Source organism: Podarcis liolepis, assembly GCF_965112155.1.
Source record: "Podarcis liolepis genome assembly, chromosome: 18".
Lineage (NCBI taxonomy): Eukaryota > Metazoa > Chordata > Lepidosauria > Squamata > Lacertidae > Podarcis > Podarcis liolepis.
In genome coordinates this window covers 5,478,050-5,500,934 of record NC_139572.1, presented here as the reverse complement: position 1 = coordinate 5,500,934, position 22,885 = coordinate 5,478,050, and the positions used below count along the sequence as shown (strand labels likewise).

At 48.5% G+C, this 22,885-nt stretch overlaps 1 protein-coding gene across 1 annotated transcript; it reads left to right on the top strand.

The window, feature by feature from the left end:
• The first annotated feature begins 814 nt into the window (after positions 1-814).
• DUS3L (dihydrouridine synthase 3 like) lies at positions 815-20,182 on the top strand. The gene is made up of 13 exons (XM_083483811.1): positions 815-988; positions 3,431-3,749; positions 4,839-5,444; positions 7,105-7,146; positions 7,778-7,930; positions 9,580-9,696; positions 11,249-11,314; positions 12,256-12,366; positions 12,757-12,853; positions 15,133-15,208; positions 16,936-17,124; positions 18,806-18,934; positions 20,019-20,182. The coding sequence occupies exons 1-13, from the start codon at positions 954-956 to the stop codon at positions 20,089-20,091; spliced, it is 2,013 nt and encodes a 670-aa protein (XP_083339937.1). The 5' UTR covers positions 815-953; the 3' UTR covers positions 20,092-20,182.
• The last annotated feature ends 2,703 nt before the right edge of the window (positions 20,183-22,885 follow it).

Genomic DNA, 22,885 nt, shown 5'->3' with positions numbered 1-22,885 from the left:
TCACTGGAAGGACAGATCCTGAAGCTGAGGCTCCAAGACTTTGGCCACCTCATGAGAAGAGAAGACTCCCTGGAAAAGACCCTGATGCTGGGAAAGATGGAGGGCGCAAGGAGAAGGGGACAACAGAGGATGAGATGGTGGGACAGTGTTCTTGAAGCTACGAACATGAGTCTGACCAAACTGCGGGAGGCAGTGGAAGACAGGAGTGCCTGGCGTGCTCTGGTCCAGGGGGTCACGAAGAGGCGGACACGACTAAACAACTAAACAACAACAACCTTTTAAAATTGCTGCTGCAACATTTTGCTAGTGGTAGTCTTATTGAGGTTTTTTAAATGAATGAGTGAGTGAATGAATGAATGAATGAATAAATAAAATAAAATAAAATAAAATAAAATAAAATAAAGTTTTATTGAATTTTGTTTTTTTTAATCTTTTTCCATAAATCACATCGAGGTTTGCTGCTTCCCAAACACAAAATCAATGCCATTTTTATTCTTTCTCCCGTCTATAATAATAATAATAATAATAATAATAATTTATTTATACCCCGCCCAATTCCAATTAAGCCCCGCCCTCCGAGGCCCCGCCCACCCGCTTCCCCCCAATCCCCACCCGCCTTTTCCCCTAAGCCCCGCCTCTCCCTCCTCCCCAACCTTCTTTCCCTCGCAAGGTAAAAAAACAGGGGCCGGGAGCTCAGACGGAAACCTCCGGCAGGGGCGATAGAATCCTTCGCCCTTCTTCCTCCTGGGTCTGCGTCGCTCTAGGAACCTCGGCCTCCGCGCTGCAGGGAGAGGAAGCGGAAGCGGCCGGGGAGCTTCCGGTTTGGGACCGGAAGCGGTGAAAGCCACGCTGTGCGGCTGCAGGGGGGTCGCGCTCCCGGTCTGAGTTGCTCGTCAGGCGGAGGGTGGGGGCCTGGGGGGGGCTGTGGGGGTGCGGCCCTCGCCCCCGCCCCAATGGAGGCTGCTGGGGTGGCCCCTATCAGAGCCCAGTGAGTATTAGGGTGCCCCCCTCCGCACCCCAAACCTTCCCTAGACCCCCCCTCCTTCCTTCCCTGCCCAGGTTCTGGACCCCAAGGAACATAGTATCTCCTGCACTGACAGGCAGCGTCTCCCCTGGGATTCGGGGTGGGGGGCGTGTGACCTTGGAATGCTAATTATAATTATAATTTATTTTCTATACCCTGCCCATCTGAATATTACCATGGGCCTGCCCAGTCCTAGGCTGATGCCCAAATTATTATTATTATTATTATTATTATTATTTTATACCCCGCCCATCTGGCTGGGTTTCCCCAGCTACTCTGCGCAGCTCCCATAGAATATTACCATGGGCCTGTCCAGTCCTAGGCTGATGCCCAAATAATAATAATAATTTATTTATACCCTGCCCATCTGGCTGGGTTTCCCCAGCCACTCTGCGCAGCTCCCATAGAATATTACCATGGGCCTGTCCAGTCCTAGGCTGATGCCCAAATAATAATAATAATTTATTTATACCCTGCCCATCTGGCTGGGTTTCCCCAGCCATTCTGGGCAGCTCCCAGCAGAATATTACCTTGGGCCTGCCCAGTCCTAGGCTGATGCCCAAATAATAATAATAATAATAATTTATTTATACTCTGCCCATCTGGCTGGGTTTCCCCAGCCACTCTGGGGAGCTCCCATTAGAATATTACCATGCGCCTGCCCAGTCCTAGGCTGATGCCCAAATTATTATTATTATTATTATTATTATTATTATTATTTTATACCACACCCATCTGGCTGGGTTTCCCCAGCTGCTCTGCGCAGCTCCCATTAGAATATTGCCACGGACCTGCCCAGTCCTTGGCTGATGCCCAAATAATAATAATAATAATAGATTATTTATACCCTGCCCATCTGGCTGGGTTTCCCCAGCCACTCTGGTCAGCTCCCATTAGAATATTACCTTGGGCCCACCCAGTTCTAGGCTGATGCCATAATAATAATAATTTATTATTTATACCCCACCCATCTGGCTGGGTTTCTCCAGCCACGCTTGGTGCCTCCCAGCAGAATATTATACACACGGTAAATACATCAAACATTAAAAACTTCCCTAAACAGGGCTGCCTTCAGATGTCATCTAAAAGTCAGATAGTTGTTTATTTCCTTGACATCTGAGAGATTGAAGATTGTGATCAATGGTTGCAAAGCAAATGGTATCTCGGTAGCTTTGCAAGATGGGCAGCAGGGCTTCCTTTGCAGGAGGATCCCAACTCCTAGGAATGCCTCTGTTTGAATGTTTCCTAAGCCCATAACCTTCGTTCATGACACAAAATCTCTGATGGGTCATTTTCTCTCTTAAAAAGACAAAGCTTCCCAAACATGTATGCACGGAGCTTCTTGGAGCATGTGGGGGGGTTTCATTTTTATTTGAGAGCCCACAGCATGGTGTAGTGACTAGAGTATTAAACTAGGACCTGGGAGATAAAGGTAAAGGGGCCCCTGACCATTAGGTCCAGTCGTGACCGACTCTGGGGTTGCGGTGCTCATCTCGCTTTATTGGCCGAGGGATCCGGCGTACAGCTTCCGGGTCATGTGGCCAGCATGACTAAGCCGCTTCTGGCGAACCAGAGCAGTGCACAGAAACGCCGTTTACCTTCCCGCCAGAGTGGTACCTATTTATCTACTTGCACTTTGACGTGCTTTCGAACTGCTAGTTTGGCAGGAGCAGGGACCGAGCAATGGGAGCTCACCCTGTCATGGGGATTCGAACCGCCGACCTTCTCATCGGCACGTCCTAGGCTCTGTGGTTTAACCCACAGCACCACCCGCGTCCCTAGGACCTGGGAGACCTGGGTTCAAATCCCCTCTCAGCCATGAAGCTCAGTGGGTGACCTTGGAGTCAGTCACAGTCTCTCAGCCTTCACAGGATTGTGGGAAGGATAAAATGGGGAGGCGGCAGACGATCATGTATGCAATCCTGAGACCACTGGAGAAAAGATGGAAAATAAATGCAATAATGAATAAACTATAAAAAAGTTCTTGGGGGTTGGGGTGCAGATTCTTCTGATGGGAAGTATTTTTGTCACCGTGTGGTAAAATAGAACCTTTATACGGTGAACTTAATCCGTTCTGGGAGTCCGGTTGACTCCCAAAACTGTTCAGAAACCAAGGCATGGCTTCCGATTGGCTGCAGGAGCCTCCTGCACTCAATCGGAAGCCGCGTCAGACGTTTGGCTTCCGAAAAACGTTCACAAACAGGAAAACTTAGTTCCAAGTTTGCAGCGTTCAGGAGCCAATTTGTTCGAGAACTAAGCCGTTTGGGAACCAAGGTACCACTGTATTTAAGTTCTGAGTTAAAAACCGGTAAATCACAAAAATGTAGCCCTCTAGTGACTCTATGAAGCATCACTTGTAGGTGATGTGGTGTGGACACGGAGCTTCACAACTCTTCTCCCCTATAGGTACCTCTCTACAAAAGAAAAGTTCCACACGTACCTTGATCGGGAAGGGGAGGTGACGAATGAGAAAGATGGCGAAGTGCTAGATGCAGAGGACAGTGCAGAGAGTAATACCGGTGGAGACCTGAATGAGCCTCCTGCCAAACTGCAGAGGCTGGGGAAAGATGGAAGCAATGCAGAAGAAAAGAGCCTGCCGGAAGAGGAAAACAGAAGTGCGAAGGAGCCTCAGGGCCAAAAGAGGGCCCGGGGGCAGAATAAGGGCCGCCCTTGCATGAAGCCGACTCACTATGAGAAGAACCGCCTCTGCCCTTCAGTCGTCCAGGTAAACTATGTGTGAGGATGATTAGGACTTGATGAACAGATTGACAAAATTTGAGAGCTCCTAGCCCTGTTAATGGCATGGGGATGCGGGTGGCGCTGTGGTCTAAACCTTGCCGATCGGAAGGTTGGTGGTTCGAATCCCCGCGACGGGGCGAGCTCCCATTGCTCGGTCCCAGCTTCTGCCAACCTAGCAGTTTGAAAGCTCGCCAGCGCAAGTAGATAAATAGGTACCACTCCGGCAGGAAGGTAAACTACGTTTCAGTGCGCTCTGTTTTCCGTCACGGAAAGCCAGAGATCAGGCATATATAAGAAAGTAAGAGGGATGAAGAAAAATTGAAAAGGTGAAAATAAAGATTCTTACTGGGAATATATGTATATAACAACATCGATGATGGTTTGTATTTCTTAAAAATCGAATGTTCTTGATAAGATTTTTGTTTTAACTCCATTCTTTCTTTTCTTCTTTATCTTTTTCCTTTTCTTTTCTATTTCTTTGGTGTAGATCTTTTCATTATAACAGAACATTGTATTTTCATTATGTGTAATTTTAAATGTGTAAATAAAGATATATTTCTTTAAGGTTTTTGCCACAGGTCACTTGTTGGGCGTGATGGGATTAAGGGACACGGGTGGCGCTGTGTTGTAAACCACAGAGCCTAGGACTTGCCGATCAGAAGGTTGGCGGTTTGAATCCCCGCGACGGGGTGAGCTCCCGTTGCTTGGTCCCTGCTCCTGCCAACCTAGCAGTTCGAAAGCACCCCAAAAAGTACAAGTAGATAAATAGGTACCGTTCTGGCAGGAAGGTAAACGGTGTTTCCGTGTGCTGCTCCAGAAGCGGCTTCGTCCTGCTGGCCACATGACCCGGAAGCTGTACGTCGGCTCCCTCGGCCAATAAAGCGACATGAGCGCCGCAACCCCAGAGTCGGTCACGACTGGACCTAGTGGTCAGGGGTCCCTTTACCTTTTAAAGAGGAGGTTGCTGAAGTGTAGGGTGTAAGATGACCAGGGCGTGACCTGCAACTTCATACTGTATATATATTTAAAAACCTATGCTACCCTCCTTTAAAGCAGCCTCTTTCTCTTGTTGAAGGAACGGGCCGATAAGTGCTTCTTTGGCTCACGCTGCCGTTTCCTACACAGCGTCAAAGAATATATGGCCACCAAGCCGCCGGACCTGGGAGACACCTGCATACTCTTCAAGATGTTTGGCAGGTGCATGTATGGGGTCACCTGCCGGTTTGCTGCAGCCCACCTAGGCGAGGACTACGAGAATGTCATCGATGAAGGCCTCTTGAAGCAGCGGGAGGGGAAGCCGCCAGCCGTGAAGAACAGCCTGGGCAAAGACCTCCAGCAGCAGCTGCGCAAAAAGAAGTTTCCTTTCGACAAGTCCAACCAGTACCTCTGCCGCTTAGCTAAGCCCAACCACGCGAAGGGGGCTGGGAGCCAAGCGGCGGTCCCACATCCCACCGCAGGGAGAGAGGCCACGGACTCCTCCGCCTCCCCAGGAAGTGTGGATCTCAGAGCTCCAGGAGAAGAGGCGGCAAAGTTTGCTCCTTCTTCGCCAAAAGAAGGTCCCACGGTGGAGGAACCGGAGAGTCCAAGTCAGCCGCTGGCCGCAGTGGAATCCGCACTCAAAACGTCTGGGGTTGTGACAGATGAAGATCTTGTGAAACTTCGACCGTGTGAGAAGAGAAAGGTAAGGGCTGTTTGTGTTACCATATGCAGTCATACCTTGGGTTACAGACGCTTCAGGTTGCGTTTTTGTGGGTTACGGACACGCCAAAACCCGGAAGTACCGGAACGGGTTACCTCCGGGTTTCAGCTGTCGCACATGCGCAGAAGCACTCACTAAATCGTGCTTTGCGCAGAAGTGCCGAATGGCAACCCATGCGTACGCAGATGCGACACTGCAGGTTGCGGACGTGCCTCCCGCATGGAACACGTTCGCAACCTGAGCGTCCACTGTATATATATTTTTAGTTATTCAGAGCGATGCAGAGGTTTCACCCTCAAACCTCAGGGATGAATTAGATGAATTAGACTCCACACACAAGACTTGAAGATGAATCTTTACAGTGGTACCTCGGGTTACATACGCTTCAGGTTACATACACTTCAGGTTACATACTCCGCTAACCCAGAAATAGTGCTTCAGGTGAAGAACTTTGCTTCAGGATTGCCAATGCAATTCTGGGCCGCATCAATAGGAGTATAGCATCTAGATCAAGGGAAGTAATAGTGCCACTGTATTCTGCTCTGGTCAGACCTCACCTGGAGTACTGTGTCCAGTTCTGGGCACCACAGTTCAAGAAGGAGACTGACAAACTGGACCGTGTCCAGAGGAGGGCAACCACAATGGTCAAAGGCCTGGAAACGATGCCTTATGAGGAACGGCTAAGGGAGCTGGGCATGTTTAGCCTGGAGAAGAGGAGGTTAAGGGGTGATATGATAGCCATGTTCAAATATATAAAAGGATGTCACATAGAGGAGGGAGAAAGGTTGTTTTCTGCTGCTCCAGAGAAGCGGACACGGAGCAATGGATCCAAACTACAAGAAAGAAGATTCCACCTAAACATTAGGAAGAACTTCCTGACAGTAAGAGCTGTTTGACAGTGGAATTTGCTGCCAAGGAGTGTGGTGGAGTCTCCTCCTTTGGAGGTCTTTAAGCAGAGGCTTGACAACCATATGTCAGGAGTGCTCTGATGGTGTTTCCTGCTTGGCAGGGGGTTGGACTCCATGGCCCTTGTGGTCTCTTCCAACTCTATGATTCTATGATAGGATGAGAACAGAAATCGTGCTCTGGCGGTGCGGCAGCAGCAGGAGGCCCCATTAGCTAAAGTGGTGCTTCAGGTTGAGAACAGTTTCAGGTTAAGAACGGACCTCCGGAACAAATTAAGTACTTAACCTGAGGTACCACTGTACTTGTCAGGATGGCAACAATTGAGCAGTTTGCCTTATTCATATATATTAAGTCCAGTGCAATGCATTCCTCGCCCTTGCGCCCAAGAGAGGGCTTAGTCCTTTTGCTTTCAAAACTCATTCATGTTGTTGTTTAGTCGTGTCCGCCTCTTTGTGACCCCCTGGACCAGAGCACGCCAGGCCCTCCTGTCTTCCACTGCCTCCCGCAGTTTGGTCAAACTCATGCTGGTAGCTTCAGGAACGCTGTCCCACCATCTCGTCCTCTGTCGTCCCCTTCTCCTTGTGCCCTCCATCTTTCCCAACATCAGGGTCTTTTCCAGGCAGTCTTCTCTTCTCATGAGGTGGCCAAAGTAACATTCGTAGCAGTGCATAAATTATTAGCCCACACCTTACGCTTCCTGACACGTGACTTGCATTTTCATGATTTTGTCTTACAGCTAGATCTCCGCGAGAAGCTTTATTTAGCTCCTTTAACAACGGTAGGTAGATGTTTGTTTGTTTGTTTGTTTGTTTGTTTGTTTGTTTTATAGATCTTCCTTCATTGTAGGGATAATCGCGGAGTGGGCAGTGGGGTCCGGAGGGAGCACACTCCCCACCAGCAGGCAGCCACAGTCTGCCTGCACGCGTGACCCTGGGGTGCAGGGCACATCCCCCCCCCCAGACAAGCCACAGCTGTCTGAACAAGAGAGATCTCTCTTGAAAGATCACGCTGATTGGGGCAGTGGGGAGAAGCGTTTTAGGGGTAGTTTTTCAACAGCCAGGAACGGATTAATCCGTTTTGCATTACTTCCTATGGGAAAGCGTGCCTTGGTTTTGGAACGCTTTGGTTTTGGAACAGACTTCCGGAACGGATTAAGTTCGAGAACCACGGTACCGCTGTATCGGAACATCTGGTTAGGAACAGGTGAAAAGCTGGAATTGTGAATTGGTTGAAATGGATGGAAAGAGGCGTGGCACTTAGCTGCAGCGCCAGCAGCTATTCCCATTCAGCCCTCACATGCTTCATGTTGTGAGATTGGGCCGTGTCTTTGTTTAGACGTGGTGTCTTGCTTGTGCTGGCCCGAGGCAACCGTAACACTCCATTCTCCTGATTTCTTCCGGGGATTTCAGTGCGGCAACCTTCCTTTCCGAAGAATATGCAAGCGGTTTGGGGCGGACGTCACCTGCGGCGAGATGGCCGTTTGCACGAACCTGCTCCAGGGGCAGTCGTCCGAGTGGGCATTGCTGAAGAGACACAACACGGAGGATCTCTTTGGCGTTCAGGTAGATTGAAGGCAGACTCGCAATACTGGGGGGGCGGGGGAGAGAGAACAGGAGTAAGCCGCTTCTGAGGCTAATGGAGATGGCTTTGCTGGTCTTTTCCTGGCTGCCGTCTTCTGCCTGGCTGCCATGATGCTCAGAAAGTGGTCCCAGTTCCCCATGGCTGGTGGCAGAGGCCGGACTGTTCTCCCTTTCACCTCTGCCTTCCCACAGCCGCTGGAGGTTGGAGAAGAGAGTTCTTCCTGTTGGGAGGAGAGGGAGTGAGAAAACTCTCTGCAGCTCCTGAAGGAGCGTCTCCACCCCCATCGTTCTGCCCGGACACTGAGGTCCAGCTCAGAGGACCTTCTGGCAGTTCCCTCACTGCAAGAAGCAAAGTTGCAGGGAACCCGGCAGAGGGCCTTCTCAGTGGTGGCGCCCGCCCTGTGGAACGCCCTCCCATCAGATGTCAAGGAAATAAACTACACTCTGACTTTTAGAAGACATCCGAAGGCAGCCCTGTTTAAGAAAGCTTTTAATATTTGATGAATTATTGTATTTTAGTATTCTGCTGGAATGTGGCAGGGGAAACCCAGCCATATGGGCGGGGTATAAATATACCGAATTTTTCGCCCTATAGGACGCACTTTTCCCCCTCCAAAAATGAAGGGGAAATCTGTGTGCGTCCTGTGGGGCGAATGCAGGCTTTCGCTGAAGCTTGGAGAGGGAGAGGGGTCGGTGCACACCGACCCCTCTCGCTCTCCAGGCTTCAGGAAGCTATCAGCAAGCCTGGGGAGCCCGCGGGAGTTTCTGCGGGGGTTCCCCACGTTGCGGATAGCAGCCTGACGCGCAGGGTGCCCTGAAGCAGAGCGCCCAGCGTGCCACGCGGACATCGGCCAGCCCCACAAACTCGGGGGACAGCGGGGAGGCGCAGCGCCGCCATCCCGCTGTTCCTCGACTTGGTTTGGGGGGGGATTTCCTTTATTTGCCCCCCCAAAAAAAAATTAGGTGCGTCCTATGGGACGGAGCGTCCTATGGGATGAAAAGTACGGTATTATTAATTATTATTATTATTATTATTATTATTCCTCTGGCTGATAGATGCTCCCGCATGGGAAGCTAATAGGTCTCGATAACCCTCCCCTCCAGGAATTCCCTTTTAAGGCCATCTTTAACCAAAATCCATTGCCAGCTTCATCGGTAGTTAGCAGAAGTAAAGGTGGAAGATGATATACTTTTGTTGAGGGTTGTTTTGTTTTTAATACTGTCTCCTTGTTCTGGGTATTATAAACCCTCTTTTGGAGTTGCCTTGTTCTCCTAAACGATGGTTGACACTGGCCATAGTTGGTTGTGTTTAGACATAGCAGGCTGGGGCCGAGGCAGGAGCTCCCAAACTCCTTGCAGCACTGGAGGGAGGAGTGGTGGAGATCAGCCATGATGCTCATGCGATTTGCACTAAACCATAGTCTTAAGTCTGCCATGCCTGTCTTTTCACTATATTCTATTGATACGCTTTCTTTTGATTTATGTAATTCATGCTGAGTTTAGTGCAGACCTCAAAAAGGCGGGTTGGGGAATTCTTGCAGATAAATAGTTTGGCACACGTGCAATGCCTATAAGCTGCTCTCGTGAGTTGGGGCACCCCTTTGACCCTCTTTCACCCTACGCCTCTGCAGTTGGAAGGAGCATTCCCAGACACCATGACCAAGTGTGCAGAGCTTCTCAACCGGACCATCGAAGTGGATTTTGTGGACATCAATGTGGGCTGCCCTATTGACCTCATCTATAACAAGGTAGCCCATTGAGCCCTTTCAAGCGCTAAAAAGGTAAAGGACCCCTGACAGTTCAGTCCATCCGCGGATTACTCGGGTTGCAGCGCTCATCTCGCTTTACAGGCCGAGGGAGCCGGCATTTGTCCACAGTTTTTCCGGGTCATGTGGCCAGCATGACTAAGCCGCTTCTGGCGAAACCAGAGCGGCGCACGGAGACGCCGTTTACCGTCCCACCGGAGCAGTACCTATTTATCTACTTGCACTTTGACGTGCTTTCGAACTGCTAGGTTGGCAGGAGCAGGGACCGGGCAACGGGAGCTCACCCCATCATTGCGGGGATTCGAACCGCCAACCTTCTGATCGGCAAGTCCTAGGCTCTGTGGTTTAGACCAGTGTTTCCCAAACTTTTTTGGGCAACGGCACACCTGTTTACTGAAAAAAAATCTCGCGGCACACCACCATTAAAGCCCCGCCCCGTGACGTCAGCGCGCAGCGTCACGCCGGGAGGGATGCACGAAAGTGAAAGTTTTTTCCCTCCCCCTTGCCGGGGAACCTCCAAGCTTTGGGGGTGGGAGGAGGCAGCAGAGCGAGGGACTGAGGGACGGCGGCAACTGAGGCGGCGGCGGCGGCTGTTGTGGTGGTGGCGGGCGGAGGAGGGGGCGGCGGCAGGGCTTGAGGAGCCGTCGCCGGGAGTTGCTGCTGCTGTTGTTGCTGCTGCTGCCCGGACATGCTGGCCTCCTCCTCCTCCGCTGTCTCGCGCTCCTCCCTTTTGCACGCGCTGCCCCGCCGCTCGGCACCACCACCGCGGAGCCGCCCCCGGCTCGACGCGGATCCTCGCCGCCGCCGCCTCTCACCGCCCAACTCGCCCGCCTCCCTCCCACGGCACACCAGCCAATGTCTCACGGCACAGTAGTGTGCCGCGGAACACCGGTTGGGAAACACTGGTTTAGACCATAGCACCACCCGTGTCCCTAAGGGAAAATTAGGGGGAGGGACTAATCCGAGGGGACTCAGGGGAATTCATTTCAAGTGTGGCACCCTCAGAAACAAATCAGAAGGGAAAGGCTTGGAGTCACGTGTTTGGGAATCAACCTACATGTTTCTAGTTTTCTTCTCCTTGACGTGCTTAAGCTTCCAGGTCATGCTGGCCACGTGACCTGGAAAAACTGTCTGCGGACAAACGCCGGCTCCCTCGGCCTGTAAAGTGGGATGAGCACCGCAACCCCAGAGTCGTTTGCGACGGGACTTAACTGTCAGGGGTCCTTTACCTTTACCTTTAAGTTTCCCTTCACAATTCAACTCAGCCTGTTACTTAGCTTGGAAGCGATGGGGAGCCTCAAAGGAACTTCTCCAAGTCTTACAAAATTGCAGCCCACCTTTTTTTTTCTTTTTAAGTAAAAGTTCTGCCAAGTTGACACCTCTCCCTCCTTCAAGCTGATGGACCTGTGGCTAAACCTACGGGAAGCCCAGACCATCAAGGACCGAAATCAGTTCTGAGATTATGACCTTCACCCTCCCGCCCCACAGTGATCTTTCAAAACGCGCTTCACTCTCCTCTCCTTTCTCTTCCCAGGGGGGAGGATGTGGCTTAATGAGCCGTCCCAACAAGTTTGAGCAGATTGTCCGAGGCATGAACTACGTAAGTTGGTGTGTGTGTTTTTCCCTTGGCTGGCTCCTAGCAGTCCTGGATTTCATTCGTGCTTCTGTTCCCCCGCGTTGCTCCTTCTTGCAACCACAGTCATCCTCTTCGTATCAGCTTTGCACAGCGTCACATAATCCGCAAGCTTTGACCCGTTTATTGGCCCCTGCTTTGTGGCGAATGTGTCCAGGGCAGACCAGCAAGATGGGTGGGGTATTATAATCATAATCATCGCAAGATTATGATTACAAGGCCCTTGTGGTGGGGCATGGGGTTCTTCGATACGATACGATAATCGATACGATACGATAATCTTTATTGTCATTGAAAAAATCTACATAAGACATTCAAAAGCCAACAAGCCTGCTATCCCAGCTATCCCAGCCTGGTTAGCCCCCTAAATACGGTGGTATCCCATAATACAATATACTCCCATAGAGACTACCTTACACTGCATTTAAAACCAAAATCACATTTTAACAGAAACTGTTTCTCAGGCAGCTGGTCCTAGTCTTTAATCCCTGTACCTTCTTCCAGAAGGCAGAAGCTGAAAGAGATCATTTCCGGGGTGCGCACTGTCCTGCACTATCTCTGCAGCTTTCTTATGGCACCTGGAAGCGTAGATTTGATCCATGGTGGGAAGAGTGCACCCAATTATTCTCTCCGCAGTCTTTACAACACTGGACAGCATTGTTTTTTCCCCTGACCATGCAGCTCCCAAGCCACTCTCAGTCGTGGGGGGCTGGCTTTTGAGTTTCCCACCTGGTACAGAAGTCGCTGGTCTCAAAAAGGGATTACTCTACTCTGTGGCCCCCTCTGTGCATTCTCGGAGCAGCTGTTGGTGAAAGCTTTCGGCAAAGGAATCTCCAGAGTCCAGCTTCGTCGCTCTCAGCTTCCGAGGCACACTTCGCTTGGCTCATCGTTCCTCTTTTCGTCGGCAGGTGCTAGATGTTCCCTTAACCGTGAAGATCCGGACCGGGGTGCAGGAGAAAACCAACCTGGCTCACAAGCTAATTCCCAGCATCCGGGAGTGGGGTGCCTCTATGGTCACGGTACGGTAGCCTTCCTTAAGCCACATTCAGATGAGCAGTAACTTCATTTTTAAAAAAATAAATGCACACACCCTACTAGATCAGACTAAAGTTACACCATCTAGCCCAGGGGTTGTCAACCTGGTCCCTACCGCCCATTTGTGGGCATTTCAGGATTCTAGGTGGGTGGTAGGGAGTTCTATTGCACAAACCGAATCCTCCTTCCATTGAGCCCTGGTAAGGAAATTTTATCAAGAAAGATGCATTGGTGGGTGGTAGGTATAAAAAGGTTGACTACCCCTGATCTGAGGGACACAGGTGGCACTGTGGGGGTTGCTAGACCACATCTCTGTTCTTACCTAAACATTTCAAAAAGCGGTGTGTCAACTGTCCCTTCTCTGACCCCTTTAGCTTCATGGCCGGTCGAGGGAGCAGCGGTACACAAAGGCGGCAAACTGGGAGTACATTGCAGAGTGCGCAAAAATTGCCAGTCCGATGCCTCTTTTCGGTAGGTAGTTCTGTTCTTTCCGCGTGCTGGTTTTGCTTCCTTTTTTGTTGAATCCGGCACTGCAACATATTTGGGGCTTGGAGGTAATGCTTTGCTGCAGTTTTTGGGGTCGGATTTCTTTGGCTGGGTTTGCCTCCCTCTCCATCAAGCCGCCTTTTCCTCCTCCTGCTTCTGAATGAATGAATTTTATTATTACGGTCACAGACCAGTTCCGGCTCACTTACAATATCAGGAAAATCATAAAACACAACAGGAATACATAGAATTGCAATTGGGTATAACAGAGACAATTCAGATATAGCGGCAGTTAAAAATATATATTAAATCTTGATCATTAAAATATAACCTAAAATTGCCATTTAAAACCTCAGTCATTTTGGTAGTACAGCTTGTTCCCTGAGTTTTATGGCAGTCGCACAGAATTCTGCTTCTTTGGAAAACCCACACTACCACCCTGCCCCACCTTCCCACAGAGCAAGAGCTCAATGAAGTAAGTTCAGGACAGGCAAAAGACCCCTAACTTGTGGGATGAATTAAGATGATCAGAAATGTCTATGGAGGAGGAAGAGAGGTCTGCCAGCTATGACCACTAAAACAGAACCTCTGTATTCAGATGCCTTCTACCCCAGTTCCAGTTGCTTGATGATTGGTGGAGGGGGAGGGGCAACAGCAGAGAAGGATTGCTGTCTTCAGTCGCTTCATGGAAGCATCTGGCTGGCTACTGGTCAGAAACAAGATGCTGGTCAATATAGACCTTCCTTAGTCTGGCCCATCAGGACTCTTCTTTGTATATCAGTGGTCAGCAGCCGAACTGGCCTGTGGGCTGGCACAAAGAACGTCATGAGGGTCAGGGAGCAATTCATATCTCTCCTCCTCTCTGAAATCTCTAGATTGGGACTCTTGGAGGTGAGTGAAGACTACAGGAGACGTGTGGCTCATCGTTGCCCGGTCATTCTGAACAGTTTCTCTCTTTTCTTGAAGACATCAATAAATGCTTTGGATTTGAGAAGCTCTTTTTAGTGCCATCAGGGATGCGGGTGGCGCTGTGGGTTAAACCACAGAGCCTAGGGCTTGCCGATCAGAAGGTTCGAATCCCCGTGACGGGGTGAGCTCCCGTTGCTCGGTCCCTGCTCCTGCCAACCTAGCAGTTCAAAAGCACGTCAAGTGCAAGTAGATAAATAGGTACTGCCCTGGCAGGAAGGTAAACAGCGTTTCCGTGCGCTGCTCTGGTTCGCCAGAAGCGGCTTAGTCATGCTGGCCACATGACCCGGAAGCTGTACGCCGGCTCCCTCGGCCAGTAAAGCGTGATGAGCGCTGCAACCCCAGAGTCGGTCACGACTGGACCTAATGGTCAGGGGTCCCTTTACCCTTTACTGCCATCAAGTAGCGGCAGGCCTGGACCAGAAGCTGCCTGCTGGTTCTCCCTTCACCGGTCCTGTTTCTTAGATAGTAAACTTCCTGGGCAGCACTCTGCATGCTGCCGCCGCAAAATAAGCAGGAAGGAGGAGGTGTCTTGGATGTTAGCGGTTTTTTTGTGTAACCTCAACCTCATTTACAGACAGGGCTGTTTCAAATCCATTTACAGTCGTAGCTTGGTTTTCAAACGCCTTGGGAGTCAAATGTTTTCGCTCCCAGAGATCGCAAAGCACAAATGATTGTTCCGGTTTTGAAAAGTTCTTTGGGACTCAAATGTCCAACATGACTTCCACGGCTTCCAGTTGGCTGCAGGAGCTTCCTGCAACCAACTAGAAGCCGCGCCTTGGTTCCCGAATGTTTTGGAAGTCGAACGGACTTCCGGAACGGATTCAGTTTGACTTCCAAGGTAACACTGTACTTGCAAAAGGCATCGCTGTGGCCAGGGGCAGTTGAAAGAGCCATAAATAAGTGCTTGGAATTATTAAGAGAAACAGTGAATAATAATAATAATAATAATAATAATAATAATAATAATAATAATAATAATAATAATAATAATAATAATGTTATTTATATACCCCGCCCATCTGGCTGGGTTTCCTCAGCTGCTCTGGGTGGCTCCCAACAGAATATTAAAAATCCGTTAAAACGTCAAACATTAAAAACTTCCCTAAACAGGGCTGCCTTCAGGTGTCTTCTAAAAGTCAGATAGTTGTTTATTTCCTTGACATCAGATGGGAGGGCGTTCCACAGAGAGGGCGCCACCACTGAGAAGGCCCTCTGCCTGGCAAAACAGCATCTGAAGCATTGGGGGTTGCTTGGGTGACCCCTGAATTATTGTTTTTTTTTTCCTTTTGGCGCAGGGAACGGAGATATCTTGTCTTTCGAAGATGCAAATAAAGCCATGCAGAGTGGAGTTTCGGGAATTATGATTGCTCGGCAAGTGTCTTCCCTTCGTTTTGGGTGGTCTGGAGGAGAAAGCACCTTTCGTTACCCTCGTGGGTTTTTTTCCAAGCAGAAGGTTCCGGTTCAGTCTCTGGCTTCTCCAGCTATGGCTGGCAAAAACCCGGGCCTAAAACCCTGGAAAGCCAGTCATTGGCTGGGTTCAGACACAACTCTTGGATCAGCCTTTAGTCTGTGTGTGATCTCTATGCTAGTGCATGCAGCTCACGTTCTCCTGCTTCGCAAGGAAACAAGCGGCAGAGCAGTTGGCTTACAGTTGTGTAGCTTTCTTTACTCCAAACTGCAGCACACGTTAGCATGCAGCTCATGCGCAGACGTAAGGTGCTTTGTGGCTTAGAAGAGTTTGGATTTGATATCCCGTTTTATCACTACCCTAAGGAGTCTCAAAGGGGCTAACATTCTCCTTTCCCTTCCTCCCCCACAACAAACACTCTGTGAGGTGAGTGGGGCTGAGAGACTTCAGAGAAGTGTGACTGGCCCAAGGTCACCCAGCAGCTGCATGTGGAGGAGCTGGGAAGCGAACCCGGTTCCCCAGATTACGAGTCTATCGCTCTTAACCACTACGCCACACTGGCTTAGGGGTTGTGTTAAAGCTCAGCCATTGAAGACAGTACAGTCGTACCTTGGTTTTCAAACAGCTTAGCTCCCAAATGTTTTGGCTCCTGAATACCGCAAACCTGGAAGTGACGGTTCGGTTTGCAAACTATTTTTGGAAGTCAAATGTCCGACGGAGGTTCTTCAGCCAATCAGAAGCCACGCTTGGGTTTGCGACCATTTTGGAACGGACTTCCAGAACAGATTCCGGTCGACTTCCAAGGTACGACTGTAGTAACTTAGATGGTCTGGCACAGAGCTCACTGGGCAGTTCGCATCACTCAGTTCCAAGGCTAGAAACGTACCAGCGTATGAAGGCAGGTTCACAACTTCATTTCCCAGCCCCAAAGGACTAAGGTTAAGATTGCCATTACAAAATCATTGCCAGCTGTAGTAGCAGAAGCAGGCGTGGCTGTCACAGAAGACAGAGGAGGCGTGGATCCTCATTTCGAAATAATACATGGAGCTAAACAGAAAGAAAAGAGAATAATCCTGGGCCTTGCTGAACATAACACTATACAGTAATGGTCAGGGGGTGAGGAGGGGGAGGAGAGACTTGCTTAAGATCCACGTAGTCGATCATACAGTAGTCTAAGACGACATTATAGCCATATCTTTCTAAAGGGCACGGGCCAGATATCTGCCATAGCCGCTGTTACTACCCCTGCACACAATTGCTGGTTCTGGCTCCATCTTTTGCTATGGCTTAGTGGTCATATATCTGTTTGCAAGGAGAAGGTTCCAGTTCGGTCCCCGGCATCTGGGAAAAGGCTCTGAGGGGATCACCGACTGGCAAATTGTCCTCTCCCGTTCCCTTAGATTTTGCCGGTGGTGGGGCTGTTTGACCATGGAATCGCCTGGGGGTATAGAATCATAATGATGTATTACTTTTGAATCCCAATAGTTGCCCTAGTGGGTTCTCGCTGTGCAATCTAGGTGGCAAAAATATTCGGTGACGTTCTTGTGTTTCTCCTCGCACACTTACGTTCTGCCAGGGCGGCAGGCATACCGCTCGGGGACTTGGCTCTAGAACCTGAGCATTTCTGTGCATGTGAACGCGTAGATTCTGTTCATGGTTTTCTCACGGCGGTCGTTCTTCCGGGTCACAGGGGGGCGCTGATCAAGCCCTGGATCTTCACTGAAATCAAAGAGCAGCGGCACTGGGACATCTCGTCGGGAGAGAGGCTCGACATCCTCAAGGACTTCACCAACTACGGCTTGGAGCATTGGGGATCAGACACGCAGGGAGTGGAGAAGACCAGGAAGTTTCTGCTGGAGTGGCTCTCCTTTCTCTGCAGGTAGAAGCTCCTCCTCAGCCCTTACTAAGTCATTGCATTTCGCCTTTCCCTCCAGGTATTAATAACAGCTGGCCTTGGGTTCTTGTAAGGAACTTATGGCAGTTCAGGTGCGAAACTTTTTTTTGTAACAGATAGGTAGCCGTGTTGGTCTGCCATAGTCAAAATAAAAAAAATCCTTCCAGTAGCACCTTAAAGACCAACTAAGTTAGTTCTTGGTATGAGCTTTCGTGTGCATGCACACTTCTTCAGATACACTGAAACAGAAGTTGCCAGATCCTTCTATATAGTGAGAAGGTGGGGAGGGGTATTACTCAGAAGGGTGGTGGGAATGGGAGATTGGCAGATAGCTGAGATGAGCCTGTTGACGACTCTTAACGACTGCAATAGGTCTTACAGGAAAAGGCAAGGGGTGAGAAGGTGAAAAATGGCTTAGTCATGTGTAATGAGATAAGAATCCAATGTCTTTGTTCAGACCAGGTCTCTCCATGGTTTTAAGTTTGGTAATGAGTTGCAATTCAGCAGCTTCTCTTTCCAGTCTATTTCTGAAATTCCTTTGTAGTAAAACAGCTACTTTGAGATCTTGTATAGAATGTCCTGAGAGATTGAAGAGTTCTCCTACTGGTTTCTCTGTTTTGTGATTCTTGATGTCAGATTTATGTCCGTTTATTCTTTGGCGTAAGGTTTGGCCTGTTTGTCCAATATAGAGAGCTGAAGGACACTGTTGGCATTTGATGGCATTTTTTTTGGTAAGGTAGGCAAGACTGGATCCTGCAACAAACATCTTAACACACCACTAAGTTTCTGCTGTGTGTGACACGCTGCAGGGACATCCTACCAATCAGCTGCTTCTTAGGCTTTGGAGATTTTGAGAAACAAGTCCATGTACTTTAAAAGCCTAGCTTGACACCAGGGAAAGCTGGAAGCTTGCTGCTAACGACGACCAGATACGGTGGATTTTTTTAAAGCACTGTATATATGCCTGCTAAGTGTGAGTTCATAATATCACTGCAATTAAAATTGGGGCAGCATCAAGAGAGATAGCTGCTGCCGCTTCTTCTTTCTTTATTCCTCAGTGGTGTTTTCTCCTCCCACTTACTCAAAAAGGCAGGGCTTCGCAGCAGCCTTGTATTGATTCTGCCCTGTATCTCCCATGCATATAGCAGCAGCTGGGTTTGAATAAGCCTAACTTCTGGGGTGACTGGGAAGAGCAACCAAGATGAGGCTGTTCTCCTACTATCATGGAAAATGAGTCTTCCTTTCTTTCTTCTTTGGCACTTTGGCAGCCTGGAATGCGGGTGGCGCTGTGGTCTAAACCAGTGAATCTCTTGGGCTTGCCGATTAGAAGGTCGGCAGTTCGAATCCGCACAACGGGGCGAGCTCCTGTTGCTCTGTCCCAGCTCCTGCCAACCTAGCAGTTCCAAAGCACACCAGTGCAAGTAGATAAATAGGTACCGCTGCGGCGGGAAGGTAAATGGCATTTCCGTGCGCTCTGGTTTCTGTCATGGTGTCCCGTTGCGCCAGAAGTGGTTGAGTCCTGCTGGCCACATGACCTGGAAAGCTGTCTGTGGACAAACGCCGGCTCCCTCGGCCTGAAAGCAAGATGAGCACCGCAACCCCATAGTCGCCTTTCTCTGGACTTAACCGTCCAGGGCTCCTTACCTTTACTTTTTTACTTTGGCAGGTACATTCCAGCCGGCTTACTGGAACGCCTGCCTCAGAGGATTAACGAAAGACCCCCTTACTACATGGGCCGGGACTATTTGGAGACCTTAATGGCAAGCCAGAACGTGGGTGACTGGATTAAGATCAGGTAAAAAGGGTTTGAACTTCTGCCAAACAGTTGACAGTTTTCTGTGCATGTTAAGCACACAACTGCATTATGTAGAAGTGAGGAGGAAGAGAGGGGGAAATAAGATTATTTCAGCTGCTCCGAAGGCTGATGTAGAACCAGGCCAGAAATGTGGGTTTTGGCCCTTGAAGGGAGTGACTAGTTAAAGCTAGAACTGGACCCTATTGCATCTGATGCAACACAGGCCATGGGGCTTCCTATCTCCCAAATCCATAAGACGGCCGGTGGGAAGGGAACAACTTTTGCGTCCCAAACCAGGACAAAACTCTTCTAGCCCAGCTGAGAAAGCTCAGATCACTCGGCTGTGAATCTCACTCCGATGACCTTGGGCTAGTCCTGATCTCCCAGCCTAACTTGCCTCACGAGCTTGTTGCGAGGCGCAAATCTCACTCCAAGGAACAAGGAGAAGTACAAAAAGGGCAATGCAAATTCTCTCCCAACATCCCAGCTGAATTCCCTTCCTCTCTGTCATTCTTTTCATAGTTCCTTATAGAAATTGGGGGAATGGCGTGCAGCTGTCTAAAAAGTTCGCCTCTGAGATTTCTGTCACGGCATTTTTGCGCCCTATGGGGTTTTCATCTCATAATAAGAGTTCAGTAGCCTGTCGCTACAGTGGGTTAAACCACAGAGCCTAGGACTTGCCGATCAGAAGGTCGGCGGATCGAATCCCCACGACGGGTTGAGCTCCCGTTGCTCAGTCCCTGCTCCTGCCAACCTCGCAGTTCGAAAGCTCGTCAAAGTGCAAGTAGATAAATAGGTACCGCTCTGGCGGGAAGGTAAACGGCGTTTCCGTGCGCTGCTCTGGTTCGCCAGAAGCGGCTTAGTCCTGCTGACATGACCCGGAAGCTGTACGCCGGCTCCCTTGGCCAATAAAGCGAGATGAGCGCCTCAACCCCAGACTTGGTCACAACTGGACCTAATGGTCAGGTGTCCCTTTACCTTTACCTTTTTAGCCTGTCATGCACAAAGTATCATAGCAGGTGTGTGTGGTGTTGGAAGAATCTAGAGAGGTGTCTGCAGTTTTCCCAATTTTTCCTCCTTGCAGTGAGATGCTTCTGGGTCCGGTTCCTGCCAGCTTCACTTTCCTTCCAAAACACAAGGCAAATTCTTACAAATAGGAGGACCATCGTCGTTGGGGGAAGCGCTGTCTCCAGTGCACATCTTGCATATCTCTTGGTTTTGAATAATAATAAAAAAAGTTCTATTTTTGATTTGGCTGCTGTGTGATTTCCCCTGACAACCTCTCCTGGACCTTTCAAGACGGCACCGATCCAGTATACATGCATTTCATTGTCTGATCCAGGGCAAAGGGGAGCGTTTAGCTGTTAAATAGCACATATGGAGTCCAGAGGGGAAAGTCTTAACAATGGTTTCAACTGGGGAAAGGGACAAAGAGGTTTTGCCCTGCCTTATGCATTGCAGGAAGACGTTCAGCGAAACATACAGGAGGAAAACTCCCGCAGAATCGCACAGCCAATTAGAGGAGGTTTAACCTCAGCATCATGCCACTCTCAACACCCCCCACTCCTTTAGGTGGAGAATGGTTAACCCCTTAAGTTATAAAACTCTTGGGGGCCAGTCGCCACCTCTTGTCAGCTGAACCTACTTACAGGGTGGTGGTTGTGGATAAAATGGGAAGGATAAATATGCCCATCTTGAGCAGCTCAGAGGAAAAGGTGGGTAGCAGAAATAATATTATTGCAGCATAGTATTATTTAGACCTTCCAAGTGTCCTTATTTTCCAGGGACAGTCCTGGATTTACAGAAGCCGTCCCGGTTTCTGATTTAATCCTGGGATATCTTGCTTTTTCTTAGAACACATCTATTTTCATGGCAGAAATGTTGGAGGGGATGGAGTTATCTGACCCCCAAGTCACTATAAACAGGGGTGCCCAAACTTTTTTCAAAGAAGGCCAGATTTGATGAAGTGAACATGCCGACCAAAGTTGTTGAGCTTTTTTTATGATTTTATCCCAAAGTTCTGGAGTCTTTTTAGGATTGAAGTTGTTGAGCTTTTTTTGTAGTATTTGACCCCAAGAAATAAACTACCCCAGAGGCCGAATAAAACCGGATTAGGCCCCCAAAACAAACTTTGGACATGCTTGCTATAAAACCTTTGGAAGATACCTGAAGGCAGCCCTGGGTAGGGAAGTTTTTAAATGTTTAATGTTTCATTATCGCTTTTAAAGTCAAACCTCGGCTCCCGAATGCCTCCGTTACCGTATGTTTCAGCTACCAGATACCGAAAACCCAGAAGTGTTCCAGTTTGTGAATGTTTTTCGGAAGCCAAACGTCCGACACGGCTTCCGATTGAGTGCAGAAAGCTCCTGCAGCCATTGGAAGCCGCACCTCGGTTGTCAAACATTTCAGAAGCCAAACAGGCTTCCAGAACACATTAAGTTCAGCAACCGAGGTTTGATTGTATATATGTTGGAAGCTGCTCAGAGTGGCTGGGGCAAACCAATAAATAATAAAATTGAAATGTCGGCTGGTATGTATCATTGCAGGCAAATGCTTTCTCTGTACGCTTGCTTAAAAAAAAACCCTCACTCCTGCTTAGACAGCTCTAGAAAGTTGGGGTGGTTTTAATCTGTTTTATACCCTTTTGACTTTTCTTATTAAAGTATGGCTGCGGTTATTGTTATTATTATTTGGTCTTTTCATATACCTCTTTGAAGGTTTGTTTTCAATATTCAATTGATATATATATACAGTGGTAGCTCGGGTTAAGTACTTAATTCGTTCCGGAGGTCCGTTCTTAACCTGAAACTGTTCTTAACCTGAAGCACCACTTTAGCGAATGGGGCCTCCTGCTGCTGCCGCGCCGCCGGAGCACGATTTCTGTTCTCATCCTGAAGCAAAGTTCTTAACCTGAAGCACTATTTCTGGGTTAGCAGTCTGTAACCTGAAGCGTATGTAACCTGAAGCGTATGTAACCTGAGGTACACACGCACACACATATATAATAATAATAACATAGCAAATTAATATATAATAATAAATGAATGACTATAATAAATTAAAATTAAATATAATATATATTAAATAATAAATATATTAAACATATTTAATAATAAATATATATTAAACATATTTAATAATAAAAATATATTAAATATATTAAATAATAAATATATATTAAATATGTTAAATAATAAATATATGTTAAATAATAAATATATATTAAATAATAAATATTACATATATTAAATAATATATATTAAATATTTTAAAAATAAATATATATTAAATAATAAATATATATTAAATATGTTAAATAACAAAAACATATTAAATAATAAATATATATTAAATATGTTAAATAATATATATATTAAATATGTTAAATAATATATATATTAAATAATAAATATATATTAAATATGTTAAATAATATATATATTAAATATGTTAAATAATAAATATATATTAAATATATTAAGTAATAAATATATAAATAATAATAAATGAATGAAAATAAAATAACACAAATCAATGAAGATAAAGGCTAAGGAACTCCCCATTCCTCGCGTCCCTCAAGCGGCGCTCGAGCGCCTCCTCCATGAGGACTAGCGCCCCGCCTCGCCCGCCTCCCTTCCCAGCGTCCGTTACAGGGCAACGGCTCGCGCTCTCCCTCCGCGCGGTCTCCTCGGCGACGCGACACCCGCCTCCCCCTCGCCTCCCCATTGGTCCGCACCTCCTCCCCCCCTCCTCCCGCCATCGGCATCTCTCCATTGGCCCAGGCCACCCCGCGCCGCCATTGGCCGAGGCGGCTGCCCGTTCCCGGAGCAGCGGTGAGGGGAGGGGTTTCCGGTTCCGGCGTGGCGGCGGCGGCGGCGGCGGTTGTAGCGCAGGAGGGAAAGGAAAAGGAGACTGTGGCTGGCTGGCGGGCGGGCGGGCGGGGGGAGGGCA

What these genes read in the sequence shown, in the direction of transcription:
- DUS3L (XM_083483811.1), top strand. Translation starts at nt 954, where the DNA reads ATGGAGGCTGCTGGGGTGGCCCCTATCAGAGCCCA. An exon ending in ATTTAGCTCCTTTAACAACG is followed by an intron (nt 7,147 to 7,777) that starts GTAGGTAGATGT and finishes CGGGGATTTCAG; the next exon opens with TGCGGCAACCTTCCTTTCCG. An exon ending in CAGTCCGATGCCTCTTTTCG is followed by an intron (nt 12,854 to 15,132) that starts GTAGGTAGTTCT and finishes CTTTTGGCGCAG; the next exon opens with GGAACGGAGATATCTTGTCT.